At 50.1% G+C, this 17,342-nt stretch overlaps 1 protein-coding gene across 3 annotated transcripts in view; it reads right to left on the reverse strand.

The window, feature by feature from the left end:
• The window catches only part of LAMA5 (laminin subunit alpha 5), a 93,110-nt gene that overhangs the window by 51,357 nt on the left and 24,411 nt on the right, over window positions 1–17,342 (reverse strand). For all 3 annotated transcript variants that reach the window (XM_063350013.1, XM_063350012.1, XM_063350011.1), the window contains exon 3: window positions 1,039–1,156. In XM_063350013.1, coding sequence (XP_063206083.1) covers window positions 1,039–1,156 — 118 coding nt within the window. The remainder of the gene's footprint in view (window positions 1–1,038; window positions 1,157–17,342) is intronic.

Below are 17,342 nucleotides of genomic sequence, written 5' to 3' on the forward strand. Positions count from 1 at the left end.
CAAAGCAGGCACTTTGACAGCAGTAATTCCCCACCAGCACAGAGCAGAGGGGAAAACATCCACACTGGAGAGGAGCTACCACACTAAGGCAACAGAGTGGGTAAAATATCTGCAGCTCCTTCTTGCACGAAAGGTAAAGCACAGGCTGACGGGGGAGCCAGAAATACGAGCCTTTAGAGGCAGACCAGGGCTGAGGCCTCTAAGTGCTCCCAGGTCCTTCCTTGCCAGGTTTTAAGCTCTGGCTGTAGATCTTAACTCACATCTTCTCCCAATTACTGCTGCTGCTTCTGGGAGAGGCTGGTGGTTAACAGGTTTCTCAGCATCTGGCTACCCCATAGAGCCTTTGGGAGAAGAGTGTTGTAGAACCAGCTGTTTCTGAAGGGATCAGGCTTTCATCAGAGAATGGGGAAGTCAAATGCACAGCCTGGCTCTCTGCAGTCACCCTTTCCAGCTGTTTCTGATCCCACCTTGCACAGCAGCGGGACAGCCCCCACACAGGCTGTATCCGATCTCCAATACTGGTAAGTGCAAGGAGACTGTTTTCTACCTCCGGACTTTTCTGTTACAGCAGCCACTTGGAAGCGAGCTGCTGGTTTGCTTCTAGAGGAGCTGAAATGTGCCAGTCCGCATACGGTCCAGGGCAGACAGACAGAGAGAGGAGGGCAGGGAGGAGACCATAAGAGATCTCTTGTTCCAGACCTAGATCAGCGATGCCCAACCATTGACGCTGGTGCCAACTTTGGCATCCACAGAGATTCGTGTGGGCACCAATGATAATACTTCAAAAAATACAGGTAGTCCCAGAGAGCATGCAAGTTCTCCTGCTCTGAGGAGCACCACAATGTCACCCAGCTCTGATCCGAGCTTCAGCTCCTGCAGCATTGTTGGGCAGAAGAAACAGAGGACACGTACCACATCACAGCAATGACACAGAAACAACTCCAAACCCAGCCCAGGACTTGCACAAAGAGCCGTCTTCACTGTGGCCTCGCTGCCTGGCACTAAGCTGCAGCTCTCTTGTAACACTGGAATACTTACAGGCAAAGTACTGCCAGGGCTCGTAGGTAAGGCCAAAGTCGGTAGATCGCTCAAGCACCCAGAGGTCAGGACGCGGGGAATTGGCAAATTTGATGAGGACATATGCCACGTGGAAGAGCTGAAAGAAAGGAACACAGAGTTAGTTGGCTCCTCAAGGCATCATAAAAACCAGGGAGAGCTTAGTGGTATTCAAGCCGAATAAACGAGCTGGCGCTTTGCAGATCCTGCTGCTCACAAAGCAGCTTGCGGAGCAAAATCCTCCGTATCTAAAAGGATCGTGATAAAACGCGGCTGCTGGAGAGAGACAGATTAGGGAGCTCAGCTCTTACCGGTCCAAACGCAAACAAAACACAGACTTTGTGGCTCTGGGCTGTACTCGGGAGGTTGTGCTGGGCAACACCTTCGACTTAGCCTCGGCCCGAGCAGGCACCACTATAAACCAGTGCCGCTGCCCTACCAAAGCCCTGCCGAGGGAATCTTATCCTGGCTTGGCAAGGCAAAGGCTTGGCCCCCACCACCAAGCTCTGCAAGGTCATCCTGAAAAGCTGCTAAGTGCTACGAACCTGTTCTGGGGGACTTGGTTTTTTGGGCTGTTCTTGGGGTAACGGGTGACACCCCGGACTTTATACATAGGCCAGCCTGGGAACATCCAACTGCACCTTGCACACAATATCACAAAATCCTTGTTTGTTGTTTCTCGTTTTTAAAGGCTCTCTACATGGCAGCCCTGCTTCACCCACGCAACCTGTATTTTTAAGTTGGTTGCAGAAAATCCCCAGCACAGCTCCTCTTCCCCAGGTGGCTCCGGGAGGGGAGAGCAGAAGACCCACTTGGCTTCAGCACAGCTCTCACACTGGGCTGCTCCCATTTGTCTGCACGCCGACGTGTGCACATGCACCCTTGCCAAGAATAAAATAAACGCACTTTTTAAAAGAGCTAAAATGTCAGTGCTACAGAGAAACAAAAGCCCCAGCAGAATTTCCCTTCCCCGGCTGGCACGGGCTCGCTCCAAGAATCCCCACTCCATCATCCTGTCACAAAGTGATATTTAAAGGCAAATAAAGTTCTCTTATCAGAGAAAATTCCTAACGTCAAAAACAACCCAAAAGGGAGTTTAGTGCTTGAAAAGCAGAGATTTATAGCTCAGGAGTGCCTCCTCATACAAAGCTGGTGCTGTACAGGCATACAGCCCCCAAAGACTAACAGGTTCCCAGAGGGACACTTCTGCCAGGGGAGGAAAAGCGGGGTTCCGTGCCCGTCTCAGCCCGCCCGCCCCAGCAATAACCAACTGCGGGAGGGCCAGAACAGCAGCCTGCACCTCGGCCCTGCCCCAGCCACACACCTCGGCGAGCCAGAGGGCGAGTATTAATAACAAAATAGCCCTGACAATCAAAAGGAGACTTTTTAAGGGCAAAAAAAGGCAAGGAAGAGGCATTTAAAATCACCAAGACATCCATAAAGCCCACGTCTTGCTATGCTCAGCCAGACGAAGGGGCTGAGCGCTGCTGTGTGGGTCTGGAGCAAGAGGACGGGTGCAGCCCTGCGGCGTGGCACCAGCTCAGGCTCCTCCTCAGCAGGACACACAGACAAAGACTTCCTCAGGCTCCTGCCGGACGCTCCTCAGGCTCCTGCCGGACGCTCCTCTGGCTGCGGGGCAGCCTCTCCTCCACGCATTGGGAATCGCGCTAGTTCCCACCACAGGCTGGTGGCACCCGGACTTACACCTAAGTGTAGGCTAAGGGGGTTTGGAGAGGGATGCTCGGGGAGGAGTGAACTAGATCCAGCTGGGAAATCTGCGTGATCCTGAAGTACAGCAGGTCAGAGGCCATTCTCCAGCTGTGAAGGGGCAGGAGGATGGGATTTGTCACCACTCTCAGGGTTTGCACTGGTAAGGACTGGTGCCATCCAGAATTAAGAAATCAAAGCAGTCACCTACCACAGTTCCCTGCTGCCAAAAGATTTGTGCACCCAATCAAGGGGTGAACTGACATAATTTTCAAGTTGCTAAAACCTGAGGAAAAACAGACCTAAATGCTGCCTTAATTCCCCTTTGCAACCTACGTGTTGTCAAGGCAGACGAGACTCGGCTTTTTTGGAGGAGCAGCATTTTCTGCCCGCTTACCCTCTCAGCGGAGCTGTTATTTGTTAGTGAAGCACAAGAGGCTTCAGCTCCGGGCAGCTGCTTTCTCTGCAGGACCAGTTCTCACAGCTTAACATCTGCTGCTTGGCATGGGAACAGGGCTGAGTACCAGCCAGTGAAGTTACACCTTCCCTCCACTGTAAATCCTCCTCCGGCTTTATTCTACAGGGAATAAATTAATGCTCCTGCTGGAATTGGCACAGCCTTCAGCTGGACAAAATGCACTGCGACTCCAGCGTTACCTGCATGTGTTCTGGTCTCAGGCACTGGGAGAGTCTGAATGAACAGCAACAACAAAAATAAAATTAGAAATCCAAGGCATATCCCTATCTTCTGCGTTTATCTTTTTGCAGAGCCAGCTACGAGTTTACAGTCAGTAAATCCCACGGAGCTCCTGGGTGATCCTCCTCACTGTCCAGTTTGAGCTGGAAAGAAATGTTCCTAAGTAAATGGCCTCGAGTCTAAACTCCTCACGCGTTTCTAGCTCTCAGAAGTCCCCTGCCTCTGGAGATGTGGGTTACGATCCAGTAAAATTGGTGCATGGCGAGAGTCGGTTTTTGCACAAACACTGAAGCTTGATGCAAAACCAAGCCTAGGGCTCAGAGCTTTATAAAATGAAAATAACAGCCAAAAAAAGGACTAGAGCTGCTGGTTGCAAGCCCTGGGACAGGGGGGTGGCGGGGTCGGGCAGCACACAGGCTCCTGACCTGACAGAGCCCTCTCTAGCTGAAAGATGACGATGTAGCTGGTTTCAGCACATTTTAGGTCATGGAAGATGCGGGTTTGTGCATGTCGACACACGTACCCACACTGGGCACTGGGGAGAACTCCCATGCTTACTGGGAGCTCTCAGAAAGGCCAGTCCCACCCCCACTGGCAGAGTTAAATATCCAAGACCAGGGCTAACACGCTGACTTTTTATCCTTTATTGCTGCTTTTCACAGGATAGAACAAGAACCTCTGGGTTCTTGCTGGATATTGCTGGATCCGCTGCAGTATTGCAGCTGAAGCCCAGTTCGGATATCCCTATCCCGCTTTCAAAGCCAAACACAACCCATCGCTGGCACTGCTGCGCGCTGTTAGGCTGCTGCTGAGTTTTATTCCCGTCATGACCGCAATTTTGGGACACAAAGCAACCAGCCAATATTGCATACCCCCTCCCCTCCAGCACGTAGGGTTAGGGTCATTCCTACATGGAGCACAGAAACCAGTCAGGAGTCTGTGACCGCAGCGAACCCGATGCTGGAACAGGACCTGCATCCTGGTATTCAGAGGAATTTTTGTCACATTCGGTGAGTCCCCTGCCCCTCCATGCACAATCCTTATCTTGCAGAATATCACAGCCTGCCGGAATAAATAAAGGCAAATTGCCTGCTTCAAGTGCATATGCTGAGAAAACTCAGAGAGATACAAAGACGGAGCAGTAGCTCTAAAAATAGAGCTGGCAGAAAAGCCAGACTTTTCATTCCATGTTTAGTTCCAGTACAGTTCTGCCCAACCAATATTGCAAGAGAAATGGTTGGGTTTTTTTCCAAAGCCTTTATTTAGCTCCTATTATCAGGCAGATGAATAAAAACCTCTATGCTCCCGGCCTTCTAGGCAATTTTTTTCCCTTCTTCACGGAGGAAGGAGGTGAAGCAGCACATTTGATGCACGCACTTGTCTCCTGGCAGATCCCTCGCTCTCACCACCTCTGAAAGTGTGCCAGGTACAACTCAACCCCCCACCATCGCCTGGGATTTCACGAAACGAGTTTTCAGCCAGGAAATTCTGACTGGAGTATTTTAATTAGCAACCAACTTTCTTTGAAAATAGTAACATCCCTGCATCTAGCTGACATTGCTGTCAGTGGTTTTGAAGCACGTTTCCTTAGTAACGATCACTTGTGGCTGCCCCAGTGCCTGGAAGGATGGAGCAAGTCCCGGAGTCAGGAGACAAAGATGGAGACGAGGGCATTTCCTCCATCTCCCACCCACTCCGTCCCTTTGCATGGCTGGTTGGTGGACAGCTGTATCCAGCACCAAAATCCCAGGAAAATATAATTCTGATTACTGCCCAGTGTGGCAGTGCACAGATTTGAAGAGTAAAACCAAGACAGAGAGAGGGAAGAGAAGCTCGGCTGCTTTTGGAGCAGCACTTTCTCTGTCTGTCCATCCATCTGTCCTCCCACACAAGCAGCACGCAATGGCAAACTTGCACATTCCTCCTCTATTCCCTCCCTTGAGAGACTGATTTCAGTTTTCCAGCTCTGGGAGGCACATGTGGAAACAAGACAGCAAGCTGGACCCAGCCACATCCCGTGTTCCTTTGGTGAGGAATTTTCGGTGAAGCCTCACTGATAATCCCCCAAGGTGCCACAAAGCCATACAGTAGCATTCAATAAGCAAAATGAATCTTCACATTGTTGTAATATTGGCGACTACATTTTGATAAAAAGCAAGAGAGGTCCTTTTTTGCTCCTCTGACAGCAAGGTACAGGCAGGCTATGTTGGCCAGGAGCAGTGCACGGCTCTACTCCCATCCCCGGAGTGCGCAGGAGTAGTTTATATAGTAAACCACTCTCTAATTTTCTGTAGGACAGATTTATTACCTTTGGCGTTGACTTATTAAAATAGCACCACGTGAAAACAAAGCAGTTCATCTCTTCCTAACCGCTGCTAAATATCCCCGTGGAGCGTGCGTGTGGATATAGCATTACCAGCGCTGCCCTATTCCTGCTTGGGAATTCCTGGAAGGAGCGGATGGACCGGGTGAGCAGGTGCTGCTCAACGGCACGGCACACGGGCAATAAATCCCACTCCTTAGGGGCACACGAGGCCGCCTGGATACGTGCAGCATGGCCGGGAGCGGTGGCCAGCCCAAAGGGCTTCAGCACAGGCAGAGCGGGCACCTGTGGCATTTTGGGGCATAGTGCACCCCAGTTTGGGCCACTGCACAGCAGCTCCAGATATCCGCAAAACCTAGACATAAGCAGGGAAAGCAGAGAAAATCCAGATGGACCATTTCAGGACCACTGTGGAAAGTGGTGTTTCGCTTTTTTTTAACTTTTCCCTGATGTTTTTGCTTCCTCCCAAGCCCATCCATCCCCAGGCACTGCCTTAGTCCAACACTGCAGCCCACCTGGAAGAGGTGGCAGGGGCCAGCGCCTGGATGGGGCTATTGGTCTCCAGCCCCAGGGAAAAGCAGCTCCCTGGGAGCACAGGTCACCTCCGTCCGCAGCCCCCGCGGACACCAGCGCTGAGGGAAGCGGCTGCCCAGCTCCCGTGGGCACAGTGAGCGCTCCTCAGGCTTGGAAACGCTCGGCAGCGCTGGCACCGCATCCGCTCTTCCCAGCAGTAGCAGAAACTAAAGCTAATAAAGCGATCAAGCCTCTTCGCGCACCTCGCAAACAAGGATGTGGAAGGTGAAAAAGCCTTGGAAAACCAGAGAGCTTCTGACTGGCTTTGAATTTCTCTAGGTCAGTGATCTCCCCCCTTTGCACCCTTCGCCTGTAATCATTTATTCTCATTGAAGAAATGGCTTTACTCATTAACAGCCTGACTGTCCCCCGCTGAGCTTCTGCTGTCTTACAGCAGATTTATTTCTTCCTAGCCCATACATCAGAATCCTTTATTAAAATCTCTCACATTTAGCTGCTGGTAAGTATGTGCCTGCCTTTTATTTCCAATCACACAAGAACTATTTCAACCCTTCTAGGCAGTAAAAAAAGGCACTTCCCCTCCAAGGAGGCATGGCTTTTTATCCAGTCACTTTTTATAAAATACTCAAGTCCTTGAGACCAAACAAAGCCCCCGCAAAAAAGGCACAAAAGTCAATGTTTGAAAGATGGGTGTGTAGCAAAACCACCCACTTTGCCCCGTTTCCCTCTCTTGCTCCCAGCACCTCCTGCCTGTTTTTCATCTGTATGTGTGTCAAGACCTCACTCCTAAAAATGAAGGGTTTTTTCCAAATTATTCATGCAGGGTTACAGGGTTCTGAATGGGATGTTCCCATATACTTGTATCCCAACATTTTGATAGCCAAATTTCAGAAACAACCACCCATCCCCTTACACCATCTGCAGAGTCTGTTGCAACTCATCACACCCATGCTCAGAAACCCTTCAGGGTGCCCCACGCCTCCCAGAGAGAAACCAGAGCTGCCTGCCCCAGTAGCCAGGTTAGCTCTTATCTTCCTCCAGAAAGGCTGGGGCAAGGCAGAGTCTCGGGGGCAGCTGCTGCAGGAGGTGACAGCCAGCCCCTGGTGTCATGCACCAGAGAGCCAGAGCCCTGCGTGGACCCAAGCCCGAGACAGCCGGAGGAGAGGACAAAACTGCAAAGCTGTAATTATTCAAACATCTCTGCAGGGCTGGGGAGGGAGGCGAGTGCCGAGACTCGAGGAAAGGGAAGGGACTGAGTTTTGCACCAACCCGTTCTCAATTTATTTTTTTTTTCCTCAAAAATCAAGAGTTTTATTGAGGGAGATCAAAGAAAACCCTCTCCTGGAAACTGAGGATTCAGAACTACCAGCCAGCGTGAAACCTGCTCAGTGTCATATCTAACAGCAGCAGCAACCCAACACTTTACAATATTATTTTCTAAACTGTGCCTGTTCCCTAAGCAGCTTGGCTTTCGTGAATGGCTGATAAAGCATTTTCCACGAAGGATTTTTTCTTTAAACACCACTTCTGAGAAGGATTTGGCTCATTCACTAATTTCACACACAGCCCCACTTTACCTTCAGAGCATCCTCCTGTGCGAGTTGTCCCTCCCCAGCCAGCGCCATACATGCCTCCTGCCAAAAGTCCTCGGGGGACCAAATTCCCCACTTGGCGCAAGCCAGGACAGAGCAGGGCCATCGCTTGTGGCTCGGCATGTCTGGATGGTGCTGCATTGAAGATTTGGGTAGCCAAATTTTAGAAGTGACCACCAACAGGGGAGCAGCAAGAGCCTGATACGCAGCAGGTTCAGCCAGCTGATGCTAAGGAGGAGAAAGGCACGGAGGGGTCTGGGCAGGACACGGCATCTGGGGAGAATCCCATTAAAAACGTGCCTGCCTGGCACTGCAAACAGCAAGTGCCACACAGCTACGGGTGCAGCGTTCAGGGGGTGCTGACACACCAACCTCTACACACTCAAAAACAAGGTTAAACCCCAGCAAGTGGGGGCTCCTCTGAATTGAGAATCAGCCCTTTCTGTGTTGGCCCAACCGCCACCAAGCGTCACTTACTGAAGCCAGTCGTACCCAGGGTGGGTGCAGGTACCCAGAGGTGTCACAGCAGAGCAAAACACAGCCAGCACAGAAGGGATGGCTGGAATTCCTCGGGATGAGGCTTTAGTCACTTACAGATAAGGACTTCGCCCACACTAGGCTCTCACTGTGCATTAGGAGATATCCTGCACTTGGCTGAGACGGCCTTTGCACTTTCTAGGTTGCTGGGAGAAACGTAAAGTAACCCCTTAGAGACAAAACTTAAATATTTGTCTTTTAGCCCAAACTTGAACTAGCACACCCTCAGGGAGGGGCTAAGTGGGCTCTCCTGCCACCACAACGTGGACAGCCTTGGGCAGCCCACAAAGAGGGACAAGGCTCCCAGCCCGGGGGCAGCCTGAGGCCATAGAAGTGGAGAGGAGCGGGTGCCCCAACCCCGAGGACTGTGACCCTCCCCAGCTGCTTTAATCCCCTTGCAAACACCAGCAGAAGCCCAGCACGATGGTGGCCGTAAAGATGCCCTTAAAACTTCCTAATGCTTCAGAGATAAGACATGGTACCTATATTCAGGATTTCAGAGTCTCAGAGTATTTACCTTGAGGTGTCAATTGTCTCTGACTGTTAAATGCTTCTAGGAAGCTTCTGGGAATGTTTTCTGGGAGTCAGGTGTTCTGGGAAAATACCAGCATCGTAATAAGTCGCTGGCAGGATTAGCGGCTGTTCATAACAGGTTCTTCCAAAGGGCTGTGTTCCTCCCAGTAAAATAAGGCATTACTTGAAAAGAGGGGTAAGGAAGAAAGCGGCTGAAAGAAGAAAACTGGAAAATGAGCTTCAGCCTCTGGGCTCATGGAGGCACAAGGGCACCAACAGACAGGGAGGCTTCCACAGCCCCAGCTGTGAAATACCGTGTGCTTGTGCCGTGCTGCCTGACGTGCAGGAGCGAAGAAGCCAAACTGCCCACAAGCAGCTTCATGTAGCTAGGTGAGCGATGAGCAGATGCTCCGGAAAGACTTGGTATTGTAGAGGAATTTAACTGGAAGCCACTCAAATCCAGACAGCTAAATAAATCTAGCCACCTACATGATGATGGCTTTGAGCAGGGAAAAACCCCACGTTGTTCTTGGGGCTGATTTTCAAAGTCCCTCGGTGCATTGCCTTAATTCTCCTCCCTTGAACTAACAGGGGTTTGCAACTAATTTTAGCAAAACAAAAACTATACCAGCAAAGACTCTAGTAATCCCAAAACATACAGAAAAATGTGCTTTTCTATAAATAGAAAAATGAGGGAGTTCCTGCTTGTTAATACTAACTGGTGTGCTTGCATCCTAACTCTGAAATTGCTAAGAAAAAGCATGACTTGAGGGGTTCAATCTGACAGCGGTTACTCGAGACAGCAAGAAGCAGCAGCCTCTGCAGGCAGCCGGCAGTTCTCACACAGGCAGAGAATTATATTTTTTTTTTTTTAACTCTGCAAAACCTAACCTACCTCTTTACCACATTATTCTTTAAAGTTTTTCTTTATGAATTTCAGCACATTTCTAAAACAGCATCTTGCATGTAAAATCCGTTAGCTAGTAGAATTCGGGGCATCTATTTTGCATTATATGTAGTAGTAAATGAATGAAAACAATAGGCTATAAAATGAGATCTCTGAGGGAAAGTCTTTTTGAGCTATTACTTCAAAATGGTGACTAATAGACAACCAGCCTCCTCTTATTTTTCTATGTCATGGCAACAGCTGGAAGCCAAAACCAATTTATAATCCAAGTAAAGAACGGCAATAGAGGACCCAACGGGCAGATCCAGTTTTATTTGTGCCCCACAAGTCTCAGAGATTTACTTTTCCCAATGGGAAAAAACTAACTCAGTTTTTAATGCCAGCTAGACTTGAAGAGGCTAAAAAAAAGTCTCCTTGGAGCATCCCAGGCTACTGCGGCAAATTTTAGACAATAAGCACATGCCCGACCTGGAAGGACATGGCCGGCCCCTGTGCCCAGGGTGAAGGACTCAGTGCCTCACGGTGAGCTCCAGCATGGCACTGCTCTGCAAGTAAACCTTTCAAGTCCACTCCACTCTGCACCCATCTGGGTCATCCTCCGATGCTCCTGTCCACACAGACAGCCTCCCTCAAGAGCAGCTCACCCCGACGCCACCTTTGCTGAGGGAGCACTCTTACACCAATATATGAAGAACATCAACCGGTTGCTTTGCAAAGGAAGACTCGAACAACAGACAATACGCACGTACGAAGGAGAAGATGACACAGGATTGTTGCCATGACCTCTCCCCACATGGCTAAAACACCCCATCTATCCGTTACTTCTTGCTGTGCAGAGGGGAGAAGGTCCAGCTTCAGAGAAAAACCTGTCCCTCTTTTCTTCCCCAGTGACTGACCATCTCTGCAGACAAAGCTCTAGCAGGGCTGGAGGAGAGCCCGGCCCAGCCCCTACCTGCTGCCAGACTGTCCCAGAGCTGAGGATACAGCCTGTCAGGCCTCCCTGGGCATCCACTCCCGGGACAGAGAAAGAACAGGCTTGAAGTCAAGAGCTGTAATACTTTTAATAACGATGGCCCTGCCTGGTACCTCCTCCTCTATCAACATGCAGTCTAACAGCATAGAAACTATGACCTTGACCACAGGGAAAAGAAAGGATTCCATTAAAAGACCACGTTCGTCCCTCTACCAGCCAAGGATGACATCACCATGAGAGGATTTCACCAAGACTTTGCCAGTCAGAGCTCAGCACGGCTCCCGATCTTTCTCATTTCCTCCAAGTATAATTTAACAGCTCTCAGTTAATTTGGTTAACTGTCCACCTGGCTGCATGCGTGCTGGGATGTAGAGAATAAAGCACCCAGTCATGGATTGTTTGCTTTTAAAACATATAGAAGGAATCCGTGACTTTGGCAGCAATCGTGACGAAAGCAAGTCATTAAAACATGGCACATTCCAGAGCCAGATGTATGGGCACAGCTGGGAGACAGCGCAGGTCCAGGGTCCAGCCCAGCAGAGCTCAAAGCCTCTGGGGGTCTCGGGTCCTCCGGGCTCTGCCCAGGCTGCAGCCCCTTCTCCATGAACCTTCCTGGGAGGAGGCCCGGGAGAGACGAGGGGCTCTTCTGATCCCCGCTCTTGCAAGCCACCACCAGTCTGGGCAGACACAACACAGTTTGCTGTGTCCTTATAAATAAAAGCCAAGGCGAAGCTCAACGGATTTGCGAGCGGAGCTGCCTCCCCCGATCCAAGGGCTCCCACACAACCAGGCAGGAATTTCAGCGTGCATTGGGCCAAAATTCTTCAACTTCCTCCAAACAGCTCCTTGCTAAGAAATCTGGGCTGACCTTTCATACCGCTTCATTTCTTCTGCTCTGCAATTAAAAAGCGGCAGCAGCACAACACGGCCATCAAGTTTTGCACAACTTCTGTATGGGAACAGTGCGGGTCACTGACAATCAGCTTGGGAGTGCCGAAGTAAATCACTGTGTAGCATAGTATACGGTACCTACATCGTACTGCTGATGTCCAAACTCAGCAAACACCATTTACGGTTAAATTACACTCCAATAAAGACGGGGTGCCTACCAACGCAGTATCCCTGAAGGCACTTCAAGCCAAGCAAAGAAATTGGCACAGTCGGAAAGGAGAGCCCACCTGGTTCTCAGTTTGGGTCCAAACTGAGCAGGAAGGTAGATAGCCCGAGCCGTCTCTCAAGCTCCTATCGGGTGTAACGCTTCACGATTTTCAAAACCATCCTTCAAGACAGGATTTTGGCCTGGAAGTGTCTTAAACCCCCTGGAGCCAGCACGACCCTGCCAACAGTTCCTATAGCTCCTGGTATCTCCCCGTCATCCCTCTGCCTTCAACACCTCCCGAACTCGGGCAGTTAGAGAAAGAAACCTGCAACACAGACAGGCAGGAGACCTCTCTCCATTGGGTTAACAAATCCCCAACGATACAACGCTGACTTCCCAACAAGCTGGGGTGGGAGGGTAGAAAATCAAGACTAAATGCACCATGATGAATTTCTCCTCTTTGTAGAGGTGTCAGACATCACAAGATGGATTCATGGAACAAGAATGCAGGGGAGGAAAAGCTAAGGAGGGTACATGGGAGACTTCGTGGTTTATCCCAGGGATAAAAGCAAAATCCTTTAAATGGACTAAGATTTAAAAAATAAAAGTCCAGTGAAGTAATATACATGATGTCATACAGTTCTGAACATAATGAACTCGTATCTAACAGGTGGTCCAAGTTAAACTAGAAGCTGTTTCAGGTACACCACAAGCTAAGCTGGCTGTGCAGAGTGGTTGGTGAGAAAAATAAGCATCCTGACTGGCAAGAAGTTTAGATTTCCTTGAACTTTCCAGTCTGCCAGTTCACCCGTATTCTCTGAAGTGCATTATCTCTGCTTACAGGGTTTACTCCAGCCTTTTATTGTCATCTTATCTCCAGCCTCTTCCTGCCCTAGCTTCAAAAAGAACATTTAACATCACAGAGCAATATGAATCAGCTAAGAAAAAAAAAAAAGGTATATATATACACCAGTCTAAACTCTTCGGCAACCTGGCTATGCAGCACACTTGCAGAGGCAGGACGAGGTTTCACACACAGCTTGGTGACGCGCTGGTCGAACCAGGCAGACCTATCTGCAGCCCATCGCTAACCTCAAGCTAGGCAGCATCCACCGGGTTCATGGGAGGAGGAGAAAAGGCAAATACATCTCAGCTACCTTTGTGCCAGGACCATAAAACATGGTCTGCTCTTGGGTATGATGGACTAATCAAGCAGCCTATCTGCCATCCATGGGGCACAACTGTAGCAGTTAATTCCTGCAGTTGTATTTGGGAGGCTGCACTGGAAAGTGTTTCCCAGGAGCTGGAGAAAACAACCCTCTCTCCCCTAGAGAAGATATTGCCTGTGGACAATATGCATTCAGGACTACTGGGAGAAATCGCTATGCCTGTCAGTCCAGCAAGAGGGATCCCAGGCGGCGGGCAGCCCTCTCCCCTGACAGCACAGCAAGATGGACCCATTTGCCATGGGCCCAGAGCAGCAGGCACCACCAAGATGCCTCGAGAAGCACCTGAGATACCCTGCTCAGCAACGTGCAGGACAAGCAGCCCTGAGGCTCCTGTGCCAGCTCTAATTAAATAAATAAGAACCAAAAAAGCCCAAACTCCCTGGTCCCAGCAGCTCCCACACAGGCCAGGGCTTATGAGTCACAGCCTCAACCAGAGCCCAGGCTGCTGCTCTGGGATTTTTGCGCAAGCCTCTATCTGCCCAGGAAGAGCGCCGTTATGACACCAGAGGCTCCATTCGAGACAAACGTAATCTCCCAAGATAAGGCTTGTCTGTGGTGAAAGGAAATTGGCTGCTTTGTTTCAAACCAGACCTCCGTTGAAAGTACCTTTTTGCATACGCTTGCATCTCCTCGGCTAAGCTGCTCGGCCCGTGGGTCAGCACTGGGGCTCCTGCAATAGCAGAGCCCAAGAATAAATCACTGCAGCGGGCTCCCCTCCAGCACAGCCGCGGCAGCGAGGGCTGCAGCCTTCTGTGAAACAGCCCTCCCTGGGACTGGCTCAATTGGACCCTTTAGACTCGCTTCACATTTCCAAAAGAGGCCACCGTCCTCCATCGCTCTTTCCTCATTGCAGAAGCAAACCCAGGAGCCCTATCCATCAAAGCCTGATGCTACCGGAGACCGGTAAACAATTAGCAACCCCCCCGACAGCCTCATCAGGGGTTTCTGAAACCTAGATGTGCTGCAGGGTGTTCACCTACTCTGGCTACACTGCAAGTCTCCTGCAAGGCAGCTTCGAGGTCATCCGGGCTATTCAAGTTTTGCGTTATTTTTAGGGCTCCAAATTATGCAGGGATATCCGGGAAGACTTCACAGATCCAGTCCAATTCCCATAGAGTTCAAGACCAGATTGCTCACAAACTCATTTTATCCTCAGGGGTTTTTTCTTAATGTTTGGGTTATGCCCTCCTGCTTCTACTGGTATTTTAATTCTTTTTAAAAAATGTTATTAAACATTATTTTAAAGGGAAAAATATGCTGCAGTCTTTGTGGGCAAAACAGATATTTTAAAGCATTTCCCACATTGGGAATGAAGGCCTAGAACGTGTGAAAAGTCCGTTCACATCCTGCCTTTCCCGTTAGCTTCAGGCTGTTGCCACTGAAAACAGGGAAGAGAGAAAAAGGATGGAGATACTTTTAAAGGTACATAGGCAGGAGAGAGCACGATGGGTGATTTAAGCTTCAAGTTAGTCTTTGCGAAGATGGCATTTACAACACAAACATTTGGTAACTCGCCCCAGTCTGCGGGCAGCGCTCAGGTCCATTCCCAGGTGGGTATCCGTATGCCTCCTCACATCCCAAACACCACAGGGGCTGCGTGAGCACTGCCCATCCCAGCTGCGGAACAGGGAGCGCATCAGAGACCTGGGAGAAACCTCAGCTCTGTGGGTCAACCACCTTCCCCCCCACTGGGTGACTCCTGCCTTTCCTGCCTGAGAAACACTTCAGTTCCGTTTTCCAGCTCTCTTTCTCTTTCAACCGTCTCATCTCCCAGTTGGAGCTTATGCTGGCTCATACTCCTTTGAATGTCAATTAGCCCATAACAAAATTTTCAGTGGTTTTTTTCCTTCTTCTCACACCACAAATTACCATCTACAGCATAAGCCACTGCTGTTCTGCTCCAAGGGCTTGTTCGTGGAGGCACCCTGACTACAACACCACTTTCATGAGCTGATTTAGATCATGGATTGCTGTTAACCATTGATGACCACCCTCTCTCTCCATCCCTCTGCCTTTCCAAGAAGACCCGCTGAGATCTAGATGCTGCCAACGCAGTCCCTGGCATCACCAGCTCTGTGGGAGCCCCAGCAGGATGCAGTGACTACCGACAGCAATGCTCGCAGATGCCTGAATTTATCTCCTCTAACTCCATGCACCTTCTTGACCAAAGAGGGAAACTATGTGCCAAACTTCAGCAGCTTCATTACCCAAGATTAGCTGGAATAAGTGCCAGGCGGTGTCCTGCAACCCTCTATTTGTGGAGTGCCCCGGCCACACTGGGCTGGCCAAGATGACTAGAAGCATGCAAGCTGGAGCATCCTTGCTATGAGCAAAGCCAATGCTGGCAGAGGAGGGAATACTCCACCAAGCTGGAATTCACCCCTCCTCCTCTTAATCCAAAATAGCCCCTTTGCTGGCTCATCGGGCTCACTCCAGAGCTCCGGGGTCAGGCAAGGAGAACGGAACTATAGGCTGGAGATGCGGTGTGAAGGCAGCAGCGTGTTTGCTGAAAGCGCAGTGCTGGAATGATAATGCAAAAGGGCTGCTAAGGATTGCTAATGATTTCTGCTTCGGTTTTGGAGGCATTGGAGTTTGTGGGGTTCTTTTTTTGGTGTTGGGGGTTTTTTTTGGGTTTGTTTTTTTTGTTTTTAATTAATGCAAATCTGCCTGAAGGCAGAACCAGGCACCTGGTTATTGAATCTATACCCAAATAAAGTGACTCTTCATGGCCTGGGGACAGCTGATATATTAAGGCGAGAGCACAGCGACTCCCCAGCCTGTTCATCACACCGGTGTTCGCTCCCCACTGCAGCCAGCTCGGCTTGCTGCACGCTGCTGTGCGGAAAACAAATGATAGTAACTCACTTGTCTACAGCATATTATGCTTTGAAATATTTATTGCCACCCCAATCGGAAAAAAGAAACATTTCTCTCTTGGACATAATGAAGAACACATTTCCAGTACTTAGCAGCTGGAAGCTGGAAAGGTGGCCAAAGAAAATCCCTAACTATTTTTTTTTTTCCCCTTTAAAGTAAGCATCTGGAAAACTCATTTGCTGGGGAAGAGGAACCCTCCCAAACCAACCCAGGGAAAGAGTCAATTAAACTTGGTCACAATTCGCAGGCAGAAGCTGATAAGATCATATTGTGAGTGTGATATCAACAACGTGTTTGCTGTCTGCCCCTGGCAGCTCGACTCCAGTAGGATGAAAAGAAGCTGCTTTCATTTAACGAAATGCAGCAACTCCCCCAGGCAGAGATTTTCAGTATGGTTTCGATCAGCCACTGAAATATCAGGGAATTCTTTAATCTTCACCCCACATCACTTCAGCTGATACACTCCGGGCGATCCTCCTGGGATGCCAAGAGAGCCCCCCTCCACCCGCTCAGCTTCAGGCTGTCCCTGGGACCAGCTCCTCCGGCCCGGGTGGGCACAGATGCAGCAGAGGAATGACAACCAGCACACGTGCCTGCAAGCACAACACTGCTTTGTCCAGGCCAGCCCTCACCCTAACCCTTCCAAAAGGCCAGGGAACCCCTATTCCTTTCCTTCCACCGTTACACCATTCCTCTCTGTGCCTTGAGCACATCCCAAGGTCTGGAGCCCATCATTGATCAGAAGGCAAGGAGTAGTGAGAAGGAGCAGGGCTACATATTATTTGCCAATGCCCATCCGTGCCCTTCATCATGTCTGAATCACAACAACTTCAAGCCGGTGCCAGGCTGCCCAAACCTTCCTCCACCTTAGGCACCTCTGCCGGGGGGGGGGGGCGGTTATGGCAGGTCCTGCCCGATGGGTGCTCCCCGGGACAGCGCTTCTTGCCCCCACACCCCCAGGAAAGCTGCGCAATCGGATGTGCCAATTGCTATTCCCAGAAGCTGATGAGAACAGAAACACTCTGCTTTGGACAAGCTGTCTGGGAAAAATGTTTCTCCTCTAAATTTCATGACAGGTTTGAATTCTTTTGGAGGGAGGACTAATGTGGGGTTGTTTTTAAATAAAAGCTGTGTTATTGTAACTAATAACAGGAAATTAATGGCTCGCCATGTGGTGGGACAGAAGGCAGTCCCTCCGGGGCAGGCTGCTGACTGTCCCCACCATGGCCGTACCCTGCGTGCCGCCTGTCACTGCTGGCTGTGTAGCAGAGGACTCCCGAAAGCACCAGACACCCCTC

Source organism: Chroicocephalus ridibundus, chromosome 12 (genome assembly GCF_963924245.1).
Source record: "Chroicocephalus ridibundus chromosome 12, bChrRid1.1, whole genome shotgun sequence".
In the NCBI taxonomy this organism is placed as follows: Eukaryota; Metazoa; Chordata; class Aves; order Charadriiformes; family Laridae; genus Chroicocephalus; species Chroicocephalus ridibundus.